This window comes from Magallana gigas, chromosome 9 (assembly GCF_963853765.1).
Source record: "Magallana gigas chromosome 9, xbMagGiga1.1, whole genome shotgun sequence".
In the NCBI taxonomy this organism is placed as follows: domain Eukaryota; kingdom Metazoa; phylum Mollusca; class Bivalvia; order Ostreida; family Ostreidae; genus Magallana; species Magallana gigas.
Window position 1 is genome coordinate 49065762 of NC_088861.1, and position 19996 is coordinate 49085757.

General features: G+C 31.7%; 2 protein-coding genes across 4 annotated transcripts in view; both read right to left on the bottom strand.

Annotated features, from left to right (window-relative positions):
- The window catches only part of LOC117691871 (uncharacterized), a 98983-nt gene that overhangs the window by 44977 nt on the left and 34010 nt on the right, over window positions 1-19996 (bottom strand). The gene's annotated exons all lie outside the window — the stretch shown is intronic.
- On the bottom strand, window positions 434-14053 carry LOC136271718 (uncharacterized). Its single transcript, XM_066072151.1, has 8 exons — window positions 12536-14053; window positions 12167-12387; window positions 8653-8886; window positions 6969-7109; window positions 6047-6250; window positions 5431-5486; window positions 4102-4239; window positions 434-2710 (listed from the first exon to the last, which is right to left on the bottom strand). The coding sequence occupies exons 2-8, from the start codon at window positions 12200-12202 to the stop codon at window positions 2539-2541; spliced, it is 981 nt and encodes a 326-aa protein (XP_065928223.1). The 5' UTR covers window positions 12203-12387; window positions 12536-14053; the 3' UTR covers window positions 434-2538.

Below are 19996 nucleotides of genomic sequence, written 5' to 3' on the forward strand. Positions count from 1 at the left end.
TTAATTACTAATGTTCGTTCTTCAAAGAACATATCCCGTCATAATTTGGTAAATAGAATACCATATGACTGTACTTAATTTGAGGTTTCAATATTATATGGGTTTAAGCCCAAATCCTAAAGATAAGCCTTCATCTTTATATTGCTTCATTGTTGACATGACACAAATTTTGCCCGTGCAAAGTGGGGACATTTTTTTGGTATTAGATTCTCTTGTAAATTGTTTGATACTCTTGCTTAATTATGTAATTTCCAAATCAATTTACATTTGGTTGTCCAGTTATGACAAAAGTCTCCCTATTTATGGATTAACCATTGTATGAGGATATCTCATTGTAAATGAAAATATTTATAAGCTTTAAGGTATGACCATTTGTGAACATTTCCCAATAACTGTCCATGTAAATACCGGTACATAAAAGAGAAAACAAGTCATCAGAAATAAAAACAAAGTTTATTTCAACAGTAAATCATGAATATCATAAGAATTGCCTAGTCTGCTAAGAACCTGCATTTCACAAATTGGAAACCACCATTAACAGCATAATTTACATTTATCAAAACCAAATAAGATATTTAAACATTTTCATAGTTTACCCTCCCATCAAGTATACAGGCAAATACTTAAACTTTATAATAGATTCAATAAAGCTTAAAATTTATCACATCAGCACAAGCACCAGTTTTAGGTTCAATTGAACAAATTTAAACCCTGGATCCATATTTAACGGTATACCCAGATTTTCCAGACACTTCCCCACAATTCTTCATATGTTAAACTCTTGACATATAACAATCAAAACAATAACATTTCAAAAACAATCTATAATAACTCTTACAAACAAAAATTAAAATAATAAATAAATGTCCAAAAACAAAACTATACTAAAAAAAACAGCACTACTAATATTTACAACACCTTCAATCCTTCAGTCACCTCAAACATAGTTGAAGCAGTGTTCATATTTTTAAAAAAAATTGTCAAAAATAACATACGTCTTCTCCCCTTAAGCTTTTCAATTCAATTATAATCTCATTTTCATAAAAAGAATACATTATAAACATGTTACAAAAATCCAAAATATTACCCACTGGAACTGGAGTTTTAAAATTTCGACCATTTCCAAAATCATTGTCTCAAACTAAAACAAGCATACTCCACATAGATAGAAAACATTCAACTGTCCAACATATTCTGCATTAACAAACACAAATATTACACTACACATCTATCTTAGTCTATGGAACACAATTCAGCTCAAGCAGACTTTCCAACCTATCCAAAATACATCCATTAACAATCAAACCAATCTTCCCACATCTCACATTCTTTCCTTTAAATAAACCCCATATCAAATGACAATCACAAAACTTCTCAAGACAAAAACAAAATTAAAATGTTAATGTATCTTCATTGGAAGTTAAAGAATCTACAAATTACGACAAAAAAGCTAAATTTTCATTGTGACCAAAAAAGCAAACAATACGACATTTACCACTCTCAACGATTTCATCAAGAAAAACACAAAGTAATGTCCCTTTACAGTAAATAAAAAGAATCTGCAAATTACAACAAAACAGCTAACTTTTCATTGAGACTAAAAAAGCAAACAATAAAACATTTACTTCTCTCAAACGATTTCAACACAAAGTAATGAAGAACCACTCCTTAACCCTTCCATTTCACACAAATAAACTTTCTCAAACAACGGACCACTTCCATTTCACACAAATAAACATTCTCAAACAAGGGACCACTTCCATTACACACAAATAAACTTTCTCAAACAAGGGACCAGTCAAATAACATGAATATAATGAGTTAAATCTTGAAAATGGCACTAACAGATCACTGTTCATAAGTAAAACTCTAAATTCTAACAAACAAAAATGAAAAAAATCTCCTGAAGCCAATGAAGCCTTACATACACAAACCAAAACTTCAGTTTATTGATTTACAAAATCAATCCAACATGAGATCCCAGAAAAAGTAAATCTCTAAATACAGTAACAAACAAAAAAATATCATCTCAAAATTCAATCTAACATGATTACAGTAAAAAGGTAAGTTCTAGTGTCAACACCATGGAAGAGCTTATATATAATCATTTCAGAACTTATAATTTTAAAGATTACAACTTCATATTTTAGAACAACATTCAAAGGAAACCAACAGCTAAATAATCAACCCTAAATAAACACCTTTTAAAATAAAGCTTACCCCAAACTGCAAAAAAAAACCACCCAATAAAATAAATGAACATCAAACAGATTCAATTTTGAAGAGCTTTTCCTGAGACAGAAATGGAAAAAATACAAAGATCAAAACAAAATACTACAGTGTAATTAGAATCAACTTTAAACATTTCCTTTCAAGGAGAAATTTGTCTTTGAGCAAAATCTCGAAAAGTATCTACAATGACATACATGTTCAAATCAAAACAGGAGAGACTCCTAAATCCATTTTAAAGAAAACAGATTTGACATGTTCATAAAAAAGCATCCCATTCAAACAATAGCCGACCCATCGAAACAATGTTTATTTGAAAAGTAAATTGTCAATGTCCTCAGTAACTACCTCTGCTTCATTATCAATGTCTTTCTCTTCCTTATCCTCACCAAGTAACTCATCCTCTGGTAATTTGTCTTCACCAACAACTGCTACCATCTTATCAACATCTTCAGCTACCATGGCTACGACATCTTCTTCCCTAAAATTAATAACAAAATAAATACAACTTCAATGCAAAAGTTTTCATAGTTGTCATATCTTCCCCTAGAAAAACCAACCAAAAATCATTAAAACAATTATCATATATATATATTCATCTTCATTTTCCATTAATGATGCTGCTTTTGCTTCAAAACTCTAAAAATAAAAAACTAAGTACCAGGTAATACATGCACCACAATCATCACCTAAATATCCTTCAGCAAAAGAATAACCATGCATATATCAACTCCTGTAAAAAAACAATCCTTAAAGGTGCTTGGACTTGGACTTCACTGCAGCTAAACAATAAATCCACAGATTGTCAGTTCAGATAAGATTTTCAGACTGCATCTATATATATGAAACTGGTCATAATATTCATGCCAAGAAAATCAATGCACGGGCTGAGATTGAAATAAATTCATCTTTTTAACAAAAGGGTGAGCTAACACTTACTGTAGCCATCATAAACACACAGAAGTAGATTTCAAACCCATTACATTAAATATCTCAAACAATAAATAATTTTCATGAGTTCACAAAATTTATATTCGGATATGATTTTGTCATTTCAGAATGGTAAATCTGTGTGTGCTTTACATCCAAACACACAATACTGAACAACTGTACTTATATATCATTCCTGTATAAACTGTAACTTCAATTTTGATGTGAGAAAGAGATCATGCACAATTAGAAATAATGGCTCTGTTTAGTAGCTATATATAGTCGTTTTTCTCAACCAAGCTAGAAAAACAAATCTGAAACTGTTTTCCAAACTCAACAGAAAGGGCCCGGAAGGTTGTTCATAATAAAAATAGCTATTTGTATTTTAGAAATTACTCATCAATCCAACAGTCAAAGACATATGCTATACTGTTAACTTTTTGCATTCAAGTACAGGTTGAACAAAAAATGACCACAAAACTTCAGCTCATATGTAGATGATAAAATGAAGTTGACACAATACACTGTATTTACAGAAATAAACCCAGAATGCCCCGCTGCGAAGGAAAGCATATATTGTAGCCCAGTAAAAAGACTAATGTACTTGCTAGCAAACCAATTAATTGGCAAAAAAGGAAATATGTGAATAACTCAGCATTCATCTGAATCATGAGACTCACCACAGAATAAACACATTTGTAACATAACATTCTTTCAAAATTAACTCTAGAAAACTCTATTACAACAATGATTCTCTTATTCACCATCTATCAAATGAAGTGTTTGCATCATTGACAATAACAACAACAGCAAAAAGAATGCTTCTTTCCATCCAGCTCAGCAATTTACAAATGTTATCACTTACATACACACATAAATGCTAAAGAAATTAGAACCACAACACATTCATAAAACATAAATCAAAATATAACTTATACTTACAGAACTGTAATTACACTCCTCCTCTTCCTTCCCTTCACATGTTTGTTTTCGGCAAAAACTCCACCTGGGAAAATGTCACTCAGCTGCTCCGTTGAGCAGGAAAGCATCTCATCATTTATCAAAATTGATGTGTTTGACCTAAATTAAAAACAAAGATATGAGTATAACTGACATAAATTCAAAACATTTAACAAGAGACCCAGTGACCACATCGCTCACCTCATTTACAACAGCTATAACTCTGATCAAATCAGCATTACAGAAACAAAATCAATATATCTAGACAATAAGGAACAGATGCCATGATGAATCTTGCATAAATCTTTAAAAATTAGCTAATATTTATCCACATTTCCTTATGGGAAATACCAAGGCCCTATTGTACTTTTCTTTATACATACGCTGGAACAGTACAGCTTATTGCCAAAAATTTAAACTTTTAGTTTTCTTTTCCCATATTTCTTGATACTTTCAGATAAAACTTAACACTTTAAACTGAACAACTTATATATCCATCTGTTACATAATATCAAATTTATAACCCGAAACATTTTGATTTGTGATTTCAGCTTGCCCATACATTACCAAATTACAAAATTTGTACCATTTATCAGCTTCATGGAAAAAAAACATCGTGAAATCCCTCTAGATGTTAAGATAATACTCAACAAACTGTAACTTAAGTTTACACCCCCTGTGGGGTCTGACTTAAGGTCATTCAAATTTTGATACATGACCAAAAATCATAGAATTATTCAAATGCTAACATATGGTAATATTTTGATACATGATCTAAAGTCATAGAATTATTCAAATGCTAAGATACAAAATCATAGACTACCTAATACATAATTGTGCAATCACATACAAGTTAATTTAACTCAATCAATCACTGCAAAACTCTACTCCTTTTCAGCTTTGTATCCCGCCTTCCGGTTTTATAAAAATCTACCACTTTTCAACAAAATACATTCCTTGTTTTGATAGATAGCCATTTTGAAAGTCACTGTTATCAACAATTTTGTCAGGTTTGAATTAAGCACCACACTTTGAATAAAAGGGACACAAATGCTTTTCAAAGTCGACTGAATATCAAGTTTTCAAGCATGTGTTCTACATCGAACCAAAAAGAAGCCACTTCCCATGATTACATCAATTAAAAGACATGTCAATATATTAAACATCACAGACGAAAAAGAATTAAGCTTTGCAATTCCACACGAGCTTTAACAATGGCTGAATATATCTTTCATCTTGACCATAACAATAAACTCAATTTGCAGTTAATTGTAATGGTGCATGATCAAATTTGATATTTCTACAACTTACTCGTCAAAAGAAACACCATCAATGACTCCGGAAAACTCATCTTCAACGTCAATGTTCTACAATACAAGATGATTTAAATATAAAATCTATAAATAAATATCCTAGTAGTTACTACCATTAACAAACAACACATTTAAAACATTGAAAATCTTTCATTCAAGTACATGCAATTTCAATTTAGAACAGGTAGAATTGACCTTTCATAAATTTAAACTTTTCAGTTTAATTGAAATTTAAGAAATCTTTGACCACAGTCTTGGACAAGAACAATTTAGTTTAACGATTATAATTCCAAAACTTATTAATTCACGACAAAATGATTTTCACTTTCAAAGCTACACTCTATGATACCCATTAGAGAAAGAAATTGAAAATAACACACCTAACAGTTTGACCTTGATCTAAATCTTAATAAAGTGCTATTCTGGTCTAAATGCAAAATATGAGAGTAAATAGTATGCGATTTATATAAAACTAAATACTTATTCCATACATAAATCTACAAATACTAAAACCATGCACTTTTAAAACTGTTGAATGATAAGATCAACTCCCATCAAACATTGTCATCTGTCAAATATGACTCGACATCATCAATAAAAATAACCAATATTACCTTAACTTTTGTGCTCGCAGATGAGTTTAATGATCTCCTGCCCTGGTATAAATCCACGTGCACGCAGGAGATCTCAACAACGGAACCACTGAAAATCCTTAAGGATGCCAGCTCTCCCCATAATTTAACGTCCACTGTTGCATTACCGTCAGATAGAGTGACAATCTTTCTTTTTGTTTCATTTGTCTCAATGATGCCCGATACCTTAAACACACCAATAAGAAATGCACCAAACATTTGCATTCAATACACCAAACAAAGGTGCTGTGACAAATACCATCAAGGTGACAAATATGATTAAATGCATTTCATTACCCCTATACCAGCTGGAAGAAAACATTTCAGGTAACAAATTTACAAACTAATTCATCAAAATATAAATAACTTTAGTTCAATATGCCGATAAATGACATAATAATTGAAGCCTAAATCAAAAACGAAATTAAAAGAAAAGCACATCTAAATCCATTAAGAAAGCAAAAATTGTGGTTATTTAAGTATTTGCTTTCAAACATCATATCGGCATCGTAAAATCAACGTCCTTGTGTAATACTTCATGTCATATCAATAAGGGGAATAATAAAGCCAATGCACAAATTACCGGTAACCATTAAGTTTGCAGAAAATAGATAGAGCTTTCAAATCCTATCTTTCAACAATTCATATACTAGTAGATACAACAACCTATCCAAACATAAAGGTATTTCTCTATATATGTCTATATCAGCTTCACTCAACAATCAAATCAATACATTAAATTAGGTCTTCAACATCAAGCCCACTATAAGTCATCAGAATATTTCAAGACTCTGGTCGATGCAAAAACCTCAGTGTGGCTATCACTTTTTAGTTTTTACAGAAGACATCAATCACTTCCACAATATGTAAGATTCTAATCTCTCAAAATATCACAACAACTTACATTAGACACTTCTCCTTTCACTGACACCCTCATTTTGTTGTCCAGTGACGCAATCCTCCCCAGCTCATCCACCATTGGTGGATTTGTAAACTTCCTCACAACATTTTCGTCCATGGTAGAGGGTCTCTTAGTGTGCATAACCTGAAATTAACACAAAGAGAATTGTCAAAATCAGTAAAAATATGCTAAAAATATAGCTCCATTGACAACCTCATGTCGTAGATCGGGGGTTCGTTAATATTTATTATTATTAGCATTTCGATCCCAATGTGATTTAATCTATTAGTTTGGTAACGCCTACTTTATACGATAGCCAATAACATTAATGACAGTTGTCTGTTCTCTTTTCCGTATATAAACCCATGTAAGTCCTTATTTGACAAGGGAGACGGCTGGTTTCTCTTGTCTGTCTATTTGAGGTCCCTGTTAAAGTTCAGTTTTAGGGTTGCACAGGGGATTTTAAGTACCTGCTATTGACTTGTGTTCTTATTTCGTTATAATAAATTTATAAAGGGTTGCTAATCTTGGTTTTCATTCACTTTTGAGTTTTGGTTAATTATATCTGGTTTATCTATATTGAGATTAAGTCGTTTTCATACCTTATTTATAATATAGTAAAGTTTAATTCTTAATGTAGATGTCAAATTCAGTCTCAAAACAAAAATAAACACAACGCGAAGTACTGATAAAAACCTATACGGCACTGACCTGCTACACTCAATTAAAAATTCATCTCACATGAAACCACACAAAACCATCAGCCAAGACATAAAATATTGTTACCAATGAAATTCAATCCCAACGTACGAACCTGAACATTTCGGCTACCCATGAATAGAGTGAAATATGATTCCACAATATCATGATTTAACATTGATATTTAATAACATATATGTTTGCTACACAAACAACAACTTTGATTTACTAAAAAATCTGCGACATTCACTCCAAGAACAATTTGGAATCTAAAAAAGATATATCAGCGTGCATTCATGTGCTTAGCTATAAGAAATGCATATAGCTGCACAATTTTAAGAATGTAATCAATACAGCTTCAAACATTAGCTCACAAAACAACACAAACAATTCAACAGGAAGCTCCCATTACCTCTAACATGAAAAAAAAAAATGGAATATGAAAGGTTAATTTTGTTCCAAAATTTCACTATCTAAAGCTATTAATCACAGTTCAACATCCCAGAAAATTTTTTTTCAATATAAGACACTAAAATCTCCCTCATGTTTGAAAACAGCATTTTTCATTAACCATTACGATGATGAAAAACACCATAAATTTCCTTTAATTCCTACAATATCCCTGTAAAAATGGCAATATTTATGTTATTTCCTGACCTCCCAAACGAATATACAGAAAGTACCAGTATTTCATACCAAACAGATCAGTAAATTTTTGAAAACCAGTATTGAATAAAAACTAACCACAAAAATGCCTTTCATAACCCTCACATATGACACTCCCATTATGAAATTTGAATTCTAAAAGCAACAATACAATGTCACAATATTAAAATACAACATATACACTATCCATTTTTTAACCAACCAACTTAAAATTTACAATAAAACTTCAATCTTCATGTAAAGGAATAAACCCACACAAAGATATAAAAATTCAAATACACCCCATATTAAGTATACCACATTGAAAGAAAAATCTACTCACCACAGTGTTTTGCCCGATCTTTACTGTACCATCTTGCAGCGTGGCGAACTTCAACAAAATGAAGCTCATCCCTTCCCTAATGGTTTGCAAATGCTTCTCATTTACCACTATTGAAATGACGGTCTTGAACGAAGACGCAGATGACAGGGCAAAACCAGTTCCAAACATCCCACCATTGGCATATCTCCTCACTAACAAATCTTCCATAATGAACAGTGTCAGTGGTGACGGTCCCTACCAAAACAATAAACAATACGAATTATAGTCTAGCTAGCTTATATTGATGATTTTTAATAAAAATAAACATACCTGTGAAAGAAAAACAGTTGAAATTAATCGATAAAAGAAATATATCCAAGATATTTTTATTGAACAATTATCATTCTTCACGCTAACAACTTCACAGGATCAAAAACATAATTTCTTATGCTGAGTTGCAAATAACATTTTGAAACCCAGAGGCCATGTGAGTTCCCAACTCTTCAACCAATACAAACCCACAATAATTTTACCGAGCCCACAGATATTCACAATGAAGTTAGTTTACAATATAAAAATATATCACTGTAGAATAAAAATCATTAAATTCCATTAATTAATTTGAATTAGATTCATTTCATTAAATCTAATTTTATGCATGCATGTGTATTGATATGTACATTTCAGAGAGGAATTGTTTTTCAACAAATTAATAGTTAAAGACAAGTAAATTAAAACATCTCACAAATTTATAACAAGTAAATTAAAACTTCATTTACCGGTAATCAGATAAAACAATGATTTCTAATTATATATTTATACTCATGTAAACCCCACAATCTGCAATCAGTTTAATTAATCTTTATATTCAAAAAATTAAGCCAGCAATGAATAACAATTTATAAACTGAACTGACCTTGACCCAATTTTCAATGAGTCTATGAATTAGAAGCTTGTTTTTCTTTTTGCTCTCTTCATTAAATGTTCTAGCACAAAGTAAATTTGAAAAACAAACTATTTATTTCCACAACTCTATATTAAAAGAAATCTTTACAAATTCAGCTATTCACATAACATATACAAATTTTCTTCATCATTATATGAGTTTTCATCATATTACAGACATGCAATATATTTCCAATAAATTTAAATTAATTTTAAGCTGCTTGTTCCAATTTTATATCAAATTTTGTGCCCACTTTTAAACGATGGTTATGCTGAGTATATATCTATAATAATAGACATTGCAGTAGTTTTTCCAGTCAATTAAGCCAAATTTCAATGAAAAATGTACAACATCTGTTAATAAAACAATTAATTGTCATAAAAACGTATCAAGATTTTTTATTGATAATTCTCATGTTAAAGTCTGCCTCTGATGCCGAGACAATAACTGTTGTATTGATATGACTTCGACATCACAAAAATAAAGGTTATAACGTTAAGGCCTGTTACAAATAAACTTGTGTGCAATCAATTTTGTTCTCCAACATTTCTGAAGTTTCCATTCTTTTCAAAAATGCAGAGCATGAAAGATGAATAATTAACCTCAATCCTTCGGATGATGAAATCAAACAATTCTGTTTTGTAAACATTACCATGATGCATTTCGGTTTCTTTTTTCATCCGATTAGCTTAAAGAAATAATTTATATTTACTTTGAATATGCATTTCTTAAGGATCTCAAATCTTTCAGCAAAACTTGGAGAAAGTCCATAACTTCTTAAGATAAATGGTTTGTATATAATAATTTTTCATACCGTAATAACAAAAAAGTCAGACTTAGCAAACTCATTTTAAATGGGTTGGTCAAAGCTCTTCAATCCAACCTAGCCTTATAAACAAAATTGAGTGTTTAGGGTAACAACGATGAAAAATTAAGTTAGGTAGTTAGGGATTTTTCATTAATATTATATAATTTTTTCCTGCATGAATCCTAAAAATGTTAGTTTGTGTTATATTTAAAACAGATTTCTTATTAGAAATAACATAAAATTCACAATCAGATAAAAACAGAAATCTACAAATGGTAGGATTAGGACATTTTTGTAGATTAGGTCGGGTTAACCAAAACACACAACTTTCTTCTTTAAGGCCCCATCTTTAATAAATTGGATCAAAGTGAATACGTCATACCTACATCCCATTTCTGAACATCCCAACCATTCTAATTTATAAATTTAGTCTTTAAAAATTTTTTAAAGGGACTTGGACACAATATGAGATCAAAATTTTATTTTCATTTTTACTTATATTAAGTCGTTCACATGCGCATCTTAAATGATTGTCCAAAGTTTGAATGTAAGAAGTCAAATAAGTTATAAGAGGAATACAGGTGTCAAATCATCGTTATGTAAACAAAGCTTGAGTCTTATATTTGTTTACAATAATGTAAAGTAAATTAAAGACATTATCATTTCTCTGACAAAATTCCTTGTGACAACCAAGATAAACTATGAACATTGCTTGTAACTAGTTTGTGGCATCTAAATTTTGATGAAACAATAAGTAATACCCATATCAACAATCCTAGGAATGAAAAATAGTAAAATTTGAACTCAAATGGTGTCCAAATCCCGTCAAAAAGCTTCAGAGAAATCATATATAACCATGCATTCAATAACTTCCATCTGTCGCTCTCTAAAATACAGATTTGCAAAGATTACATTCACTCTATCATATTATCATGACCAAATCTGCCCTAACCAAGAACTCACACCCCTAGCAATCATTCAAGAAAATCATTCTTCTGTTACAACTCACACAAATCTTACCATGAATTAAACTTATCATCTACCAGGTCTGATAAAAAAAAAAACCCATAAAATTTCTTCAAATCATAAATAAAAAATAAGACTAAACACAAACAAAATACATCATTGATATATCTTGAAAATACAAAAGCGCTAATCCCAGTTCTTTCAAGACCAAAAACAGAAATCTCCAATTTTTATTTAGATGCATTTCGTGAATCCCATTTCGTCCCCATTACCTTGTAAAACAACTTATATTTCAAACGACACCTTATTTAGTTCACATCACCCTTCCATCAAATTTTAACCTTCAGGGAAACACCCAACTATACTTCTCCAACATTACTCTCACACTAAATGCACAAAAAATTATTTATAAAGGCCTTCCCACTATAACAAACTTTCAATTTTTGCATGTCAAAATTTAATTCCACTACCCTAAACAATATTCTGAAGCAAACAACATGTATGAAGTATCAGTACCCATCCACCCAGACCTTCCCTTACACCCATCCAGATTGAACTTTAATACATAAATCAAATCTACTTTAAATTCATTAAAAGCAAATAAAAAATCCACCTAATGAAACAAAAATAACATAACCAAAGTCTATATCCAATATTCATGAATGCACAAAATAAAAAAAATAAAACATTACTGCTAAAAATACTTATCCACCAACCCCTACCTTCATCAATGAAAAGCAAACATACACCACAATGTCAAACCCAAATTAAATTAAATTAATTCTTTTTTATAAAAATTAAAGAAAATAACCTACCTCATCAGTCTTCAGTCGCTTTGAAGATGTAGCCATAACGAAATCCAATGCACAATCCAAGTTTCACTGTGATGCAAGTACTCTCAACAACGGTCAGCGGGGAACTGACCTGTGGGCATCGCCTTATATAGGAATCGACGCGGACGTCGTTGAAAACACCCCCCCAAAAATATCGACAATGGCTACCCGTTGCGGTTTTGTGTTTCTTGCCGTAGTTTCACCTCAAAATATACCGTTAATTAATGAAATAACACATACAAACTATATATCATTACAACCGGAATAAAAATTACTCTTCAAATATAATAAACGGTACAACAAAATGATATACATGAAAAAAAAATCGAGGATATTCTAACAAAAACCTACCCGTTCATCAGTATCTCATCCTCCATTTTCAAACCATTTCTTTGAAAGACGCATTAATGGTCAAGTTCAAACACTTCCAAGATCATGGTACATCCGAAAGAAATATGGTAAACATGAATATTTGTTGAAATTCGACGATAACAGAATATTTTGAACACAAAATCCAAGATGTAACAAACACAAAGACAAAACCAAATATGTAGCATATATGTTTTGCACCACAACATACCGAGTCTGAATACAATTTCCTCAATCCATGAACATTTCAGAATATTTGTAAAACCGCGTTTTCAAACTCATACCGGAAATTACGACGTGTTCTATAAAAAGAACGGAATACACAAACAGGTAACGTAATCCAGGTTAACTTTGATTTGAATCATCACCTTGCTTTCAACACACAGAAAAAATGGCATTGAAATACAAGATATTACATAAAAATAACGTATTTATATCATGCATATCAAAAATCAATGCCGATAGATCAATAAATATCCGCACGACCCCCCCCCCCCTTTACGTCTGCGAGAATACTCCGCCAGGTAGCGCAGTCGGCAAATATTCCCATGTTTTCACGGGGTCGCACAAAATTGGACTCGTCATCTACATTTTATAAACTTTGCAAAGATATAAGGACAAAAATGTAATGAATCAATCTATAAATGATTTGGATTATAAAATTCACCCTCAGTAGTAACATTCCCGAAAAAATATAATAAAACAGTAAATCATCACCCTTAAACTGTTAAATTTCCACCCCTAATCCAACAGAGTGGCTAATAATAGCTTTCATTACCCACTCATCAGTTCAACTCAAAAGGAAATTAAAAAGTTAATAACAAATGCTGGGAAAACAATAACATTAATCATCAAAGATTCCCAACAATTAAAAAAAACCTCTGCAAAATTCCTAATAAAATTAAAACAACATTATCCTTAAAACTGGAAGTTTGAATGAAACATTTTATTTGTCTATCTATCATGTACATATAGATCAAACTGCCGCCCCTCTGAACCATAAAATCACTATTAACACTATGTAATGATTAATAAAATCACGAGCTAGAATTTACACTTAATATCTTCTTGTTCGTAATTAAGGAACACCTTGGACGCTTCTGAATATTTCTGTATTACTTACGATAGTTAAAAGTTAGTAATTTTAATTTCTATCTTTATCGAGTTCCCATTGCCATTGAAATATCGGCCGGGATATTCCTGCTTTGTATGTCTAGACATGGTTATGATCGCTTGTGTATATCTTATAAACTTCTATTGTCTGTTCATCTTGAGAAAAACCCTGGAACTAACACAGAATACACAAGATATACACAAGACATGTCTCATATGCCCAGGTGTACATCAAAATCCCTAAAGGTGTTGAAACTCTTAGAATACATGATACCATACGTTCATTAATTAAAGATGTGATTCAAAACTAATTATCAATTCTCAAAATATCACATTATCACCTTGGGATTTGAAAATTTACGTTTACAAATCAAAAATCAAAATAACTCAAATAGTCTTATTCAAAATTTGCAGCAACGTTTTGCTGATTTGAGAGCAACTTAGGTAAACTTATGTTCGGACAATCGTAAAAATTAAAGATACAAATTTTACGATAAAGTCATAATCAAAAGTAGATTTTACAAATCGTGGGCACTCAATTCTTGAAAATAAAAAAAAATAAAGTGAAAAGATCAAAACTTTCGGGCGATGGTTAATAGATTTAGAATATAATAAATCTGGTCAACGAATATCCAAATTAAACTTAGGTACGATCGATCGTGAAACTTTTAACAGTGATTAGCTGTGTAAAACAAAATCGAATTAGAGCATTTTAGTACGCTTAAGACTCACAGGTGCTTGAGGACAGAATCGACATCGACCCCCCCCCCCCCCGCCCCAATATATAGACCCCCGGGACTCAATTTCTCTTTTTTATTAAATTATCCTTTTATCACATATTTCTAAACTAATTTATTCATCCATTGCCCAAAATAATATAAAACAAACATTTTTGAAAAAAATCAGTCCCTCTGTACATATACTTGTATTATATGTAGAGGTTCTGATTTCTAAGAAAAATATTTGTTTTAAGTAATTTGGAGCAATGAATGTATAAATCAGATTAAAAAATGTCATAAAAGGATAATTTAATGTAAAAAATAATAATAAAGTCCCGGGGGTCTATAATCTTGGGTAATGGACGGGGGGGGGGGGGTCGATCCTGTCATCAAGCACCTGTGTTAAGGATAATATCCCAAGTATAAGTTAATTGAGATACCATCGCCAATTAATTTCAACACTAATATTGTGTGCCCATTTTGGGACACTCGTGAAAATAATCAAAACTGGATACTAACTGCTATAACGCGTTCAAAAAGAGCAACGATAATTCAAATCAGAGCAATCCAAATTTGATGCGAACGTGAAAATTAAAAGTTAATGTAAGGACAATTCCAACTTGAAAGGCGTTAGAAAGATATCTGGTGCGCTTGTGAAAAGAAATGGAGCTCTCCAAAGTAAAAATTGGGGCACTCATGCATGGGTAACTTTGGCTTTGGCAAACTAATGCACTAACCCCTTATTTAATGCGTTCTGAGTGAATTCAATACCTTTAATACAAAGCTCGCTCTTTCAAAGAGAGTCGCCTTCTCAATTTGCATATATCTAATGAATAATCACACTTTGAATCTAATCTTAAAATATGGGAGCAGCTCTACAACGGTGTATACTCGTACATACAGGCTGACTAAAATCAATTTTGAAATGAAATCAAAACTTAAATAAATATTGCTTAAAAACATTATAAAAAAATAGAATTTATGTAATTAAAATCTATGTGTGTATTCATATATATATATATATATATATATATATATATATATTCAATTGCTTATCATTTCCACATTCACGGTCAAGATTCCCACGGAGTCTTGCAGGTGTCAGGTGCAAGTTATGTAATTACACCCATCTCCCAGACGCCCTTTGGACTATTACGTAACCTCAAATTCCTACCCTCTGTATACCAACAGCCAATCAAAATAAAAGACATAATCACGTGCTTAAACTCAGACAAAGAATAACCAGTAAAAGCCTTACAAGTAATAGCTTTCCAAAACACATGCATCAATAAAAATAAAAATCAATGGAAGCATGCATGTATCAATTGGGATATTACATAATAAATGAATTTAAATTTTCGACGCTAATCATAAATTTATAGATGAACCGTGCATATCTCAAAAAAAATCTTCAGTCGTCCCTTTCGATCTAAGTACATGCATGTACATGTATATCATATGACTGTAATTAAATTATTCATAATTTCAAATAATTTTGAAATGAACATGTACCAATATCACATAACAGTATATAAGCTTGACAATTGAAGATACTCAGTCAAATTTTAAAATTGTTCCTGTTATATATGAATGCAAAAACTATGGCATTTTACATAGACTCTCTTTTTTTCTTTTACATTACTCTCTCATGCCTGGAAACATGGGTTTCTGGATGCTAGACATTATGCAAACCTTCCCTACCTAAACCAAAACGGCAAAACGCTCAATAATGCACTGCACTCTGAAGTTGAAATAGATGTAAAATAGATAGTGATCAGATAAATGTTTATAAAATACAGTTGTATACACACGAAAAACGTTCAAAAAGTTCTGGTTTATTGACAAATAATGATGTTTGCACATATCGATTTTCAAAAAATGGACCACAACTCTCCAAATTGCTAAATCCGCATCTGTAAGTGTTTACTGAAAAAATAGGTGATGGAAGAAGCGCCCCATCCCTAGGTTACGTGTCTGTGATTATAACACAGGATTTCTCATGATTCCAATTTGGACTCGTCCACTCATCGGCGCGCAAAAATTACGAATGGGACAAATTATGGCGCGAAGTCCTACCTCCGCGCAATGACTGATGGTTTAAATGAGCTCATCCATCAGCATAGATCCATAGGGAATGGGAAAAATAACTCTTTGACATTTGTTTTGTAACAACTCCTGAATATTATGTTTTAGAAGATAACTATCGAATATTAACTTTATTTTGGACTTCATCATTAAACTTCAACATCTCTTTTGTAACAGATGAACATTTCAGTAGTTATAAACACTTTTTGGACTCTACGTGTGATTTCAATAAGACAGAGTCCCATGTCTTAAGGTATCCGGCTGCTAATCTCTTTAAAAAAAACCTTGTACAATCATCAGTTTTTCATATCTTGGACATCAAATACCCACTGAGTTTATTTAAGAACTTAATATCTGTGTACCTTTCACTCAGCTTCCAAACGTCATCACCAATCAATTCATACTCATTGATCAGATTCTTATATATAGTTATGTACAATTGTCAAATCGGCAGTACGGAATAAGGCGGCCAGCCTCGACCACGTCCGACCCACACAGAGTATTGAGTCCGGAGGCCAATACTGGTTATATCCAACTCGTTTGTAACAACTCTGTCGGCTGAATTGTTATAAAGTTATATTCGTTCAGTCTCGTCCAATAAATGTGGAATCCTCATCAATTACATATATATATATATATATATATATATATCTTTATGACAGTTACAGAAAACACGTGTGTTTGTTTTGAATTAAGTGAACGTGTCGATATTACATATTGATTCATTTGGCTGTTTACGGGTGTTTACGGGTGAATAGGGTGAATTATTCCGTGCTACGCATGACTTGTATACATATAAAGCACAATTTGGTTTTTTTTAAAAGTTATTGGAAGTTCGATCGATTCCTCTTTACAACAGGCTATCCCCACCCACCCCTCCCAAATGATAACATTAAATTTCTGTCAGTTTTTCGTTTCTACATGATTTTTTCTTCTCTTGAAGAATGACTATGCTTGTACTTGTTTATGAAAGTAAAGAGACTGAGAGCCGTTTCCTTTATAATCATATCATACATGTATTTTGATTATTAAAGTCTGTTGCATTCGCACATGCGAGCTTATCCTATAAATTATGTGTTTGTGTTTTATTTTATAAATAATTAAAGCTATACACGCTATAATTTACGTCAATTTTGAATGACAGTAATAACGCATGTGTTTGTCTACTTATAAAAGTTATCCATAATCTGTAAATTACAATGGTGAATTCCATCTCGTTACAAAGATATAGATTAATAATTGTTTATTTTCCTGCCAGGAAAATATACCTTTTCATGAATATTGATGAAGGAAGAGACAAACCGACCTCATTGCGCATGTCCGCGGACAACTAGGTGGTCGTTATTGTTTGCCTAATTAAATATCCAACTTCTTTTTAATATGCTTAACAGTTGTTTATCTGAAATACATACAAGTATAATGAGTAAAATACGTTTGTCATTCACGATACCCTTACTTCTCCATTAACAGTCATAGGATCTATATATAGTACATAGGGGAAACACACAGGTCTACGTCATTTTTTTAAAGGAAGTATTTATATCTACTCACAGGCTTGTATTTTTTTCTTTTGTTTGTACTCGTTTATCGGACAAATTTATGCTTTACTGGAAATATCCATTCCTTTGTGAACCTATCACAATTATGAAGATGTTGACCTTTCACCAGTTTTGGTATGATAGACTAAATTTAGCTGTCGATATCACGTGATAAATTGATATTCACGAGGACGCATTACTTTCCTGGCAGGAAAATAAATATTTTTAATTGTTTAATATTTGATATATTTGTTACGTGATCGAATTGAGCATTATAATTAACGGCATAAAGGTTACTTTCATTAGTAATTAAACACATACATTCCTCCATTATTCAAAATTGACGAAAAATTATAGAATGTATAGCTTTAATCTTCGATTGAACTGGTGAATAAGAACATAACTCTGGAACTGTATACTGGCGGACAATCGGTAATGCTTGTTTTACCATATGGTCTACAGCGCGCATACGACTCATACTTTGTATGAGTTTCCGCCAACATTCCCTCACCCTATTCGTACTGCACACCGCGGATGCAGTTCCAGACGAATTACCAAGCACCGTGAAAAAAAAAGCGGACACAGATTTCACCACAAAAATATCACTAACCATATCGGTCGGATCGTTGTCAAATCCAATAAATTAGATTTGACCACGCCCCGATCGCAATCATCACCTCATATATTCAAAGAATGATATCTTATTACTCATATTCATTTTATTTTTAAAATAAATAAATATCAAAAAAAATTTACAACCACTCTTTCCTTTCATGTACCACTTGATATGAATTACAACGCAGAGCAACCAATACCGATTTCTCCGATTGCATATAAGACACGCCCATTTCATGTCGCTCATCTTTTATGAAATCATTCGGCTATAGGCTTCAAAATTACCTCTTAATGCTATCAATGACAACATCAGAAGAAAAGAAAAATAATTTCAAATCAAAATATATCTCTATACATCACTAACATTCAATAGATTTACAAAATTAAGACACAAATGAGTTTCAAACTAAACCTATTTCAGCTCAAATTTACTCAGAGAAAATCGTCCTTAAACATAATGTCATCTGCATTTATTAATCTTCATTTTTTGCATAAAGTTGATACATGCACCTCATATTGATTACGACGATAAATGGCTTATAAAGAAATCGTTTTGAAAGTTCAAACACATAAAGCAATAACAAAAACTAAATCGCAAAAAAGATCAAAGGTAGGAGTATGGGTCTCAAATGATGCAAACCCCCAGAACAAATCAATAGACAGAAATCAACAAACCAAAATCAACAACTTTTGAACCATGAAATTAATCTGTTTATAAACTTCCACACCTCAAAACAGAAACTTGTTTCTGTATTGCTGATTTTGAAATGGGTTTTCAGTTAATAATATAGAATTACCTCACGCTGCTATATTAAAGCTACCCCTGCTCCTCATAGAACATGTCATCATAACCAATTAATATTAATCAGTTTGATAACATATTGGCGCTTCCGATTTGTCGAAAAATTTCTTTCATCCCTGTATCAATAAAATTTCTACCAGTCATCTACTTTTCTCAACTGTTCTGATTTAACACTATTTATAGAACGGGAATATTCCAAATAAACATGGTCAACAAAATGTAAAATTGTACCTATTTATTTGTCAGCAAACAAAATACAACATTATAAAGATGAAAAATTGAAAGTTATACCTTTAAAATGAACAAAACACATTATCCAATTTAGTAAAATAATACTTAGGCGTCTCTTCACGATTTCGTCTGCTCGAAACCAACGATCAACATTTACGTCGAAGCTCGCTGTTCATATAAACCCATACGCTTTCACTCCAATCACAGAAACACTGCTGTGCAAATTTGGTAACGGTTATTTTCAACTTAACGCAGGCACTTGATCGGTCATAAGAATAAGCATCGCAAAACAAACCTATGAGTAATGCATCACCTCGCTCTGCGTATTCCCAGCTTCAGA

Coding starts and splice junctions, on each gene's coding strand:
- LOC136271718 (XM_066072151.1), bottom strand. CDS start 12,202: ATGGCTACATCTTCAAAGCGACTGAAGACTGATGAG. Junction 8,887..12,166: donor AGCGACTGAAGACTGATGAG/GTAGGTTATTTT, acceptor TTGTTTTGGTAG/GGACCGTCACCACTGACACT. Junction 6,251..6,968: donor TGAAAGGAGAAGTGTCTAAT/GTAAGTTGTTGT, acceptor GGTGTGTTTAAG/GTATCGGGCATCATTGAGAC.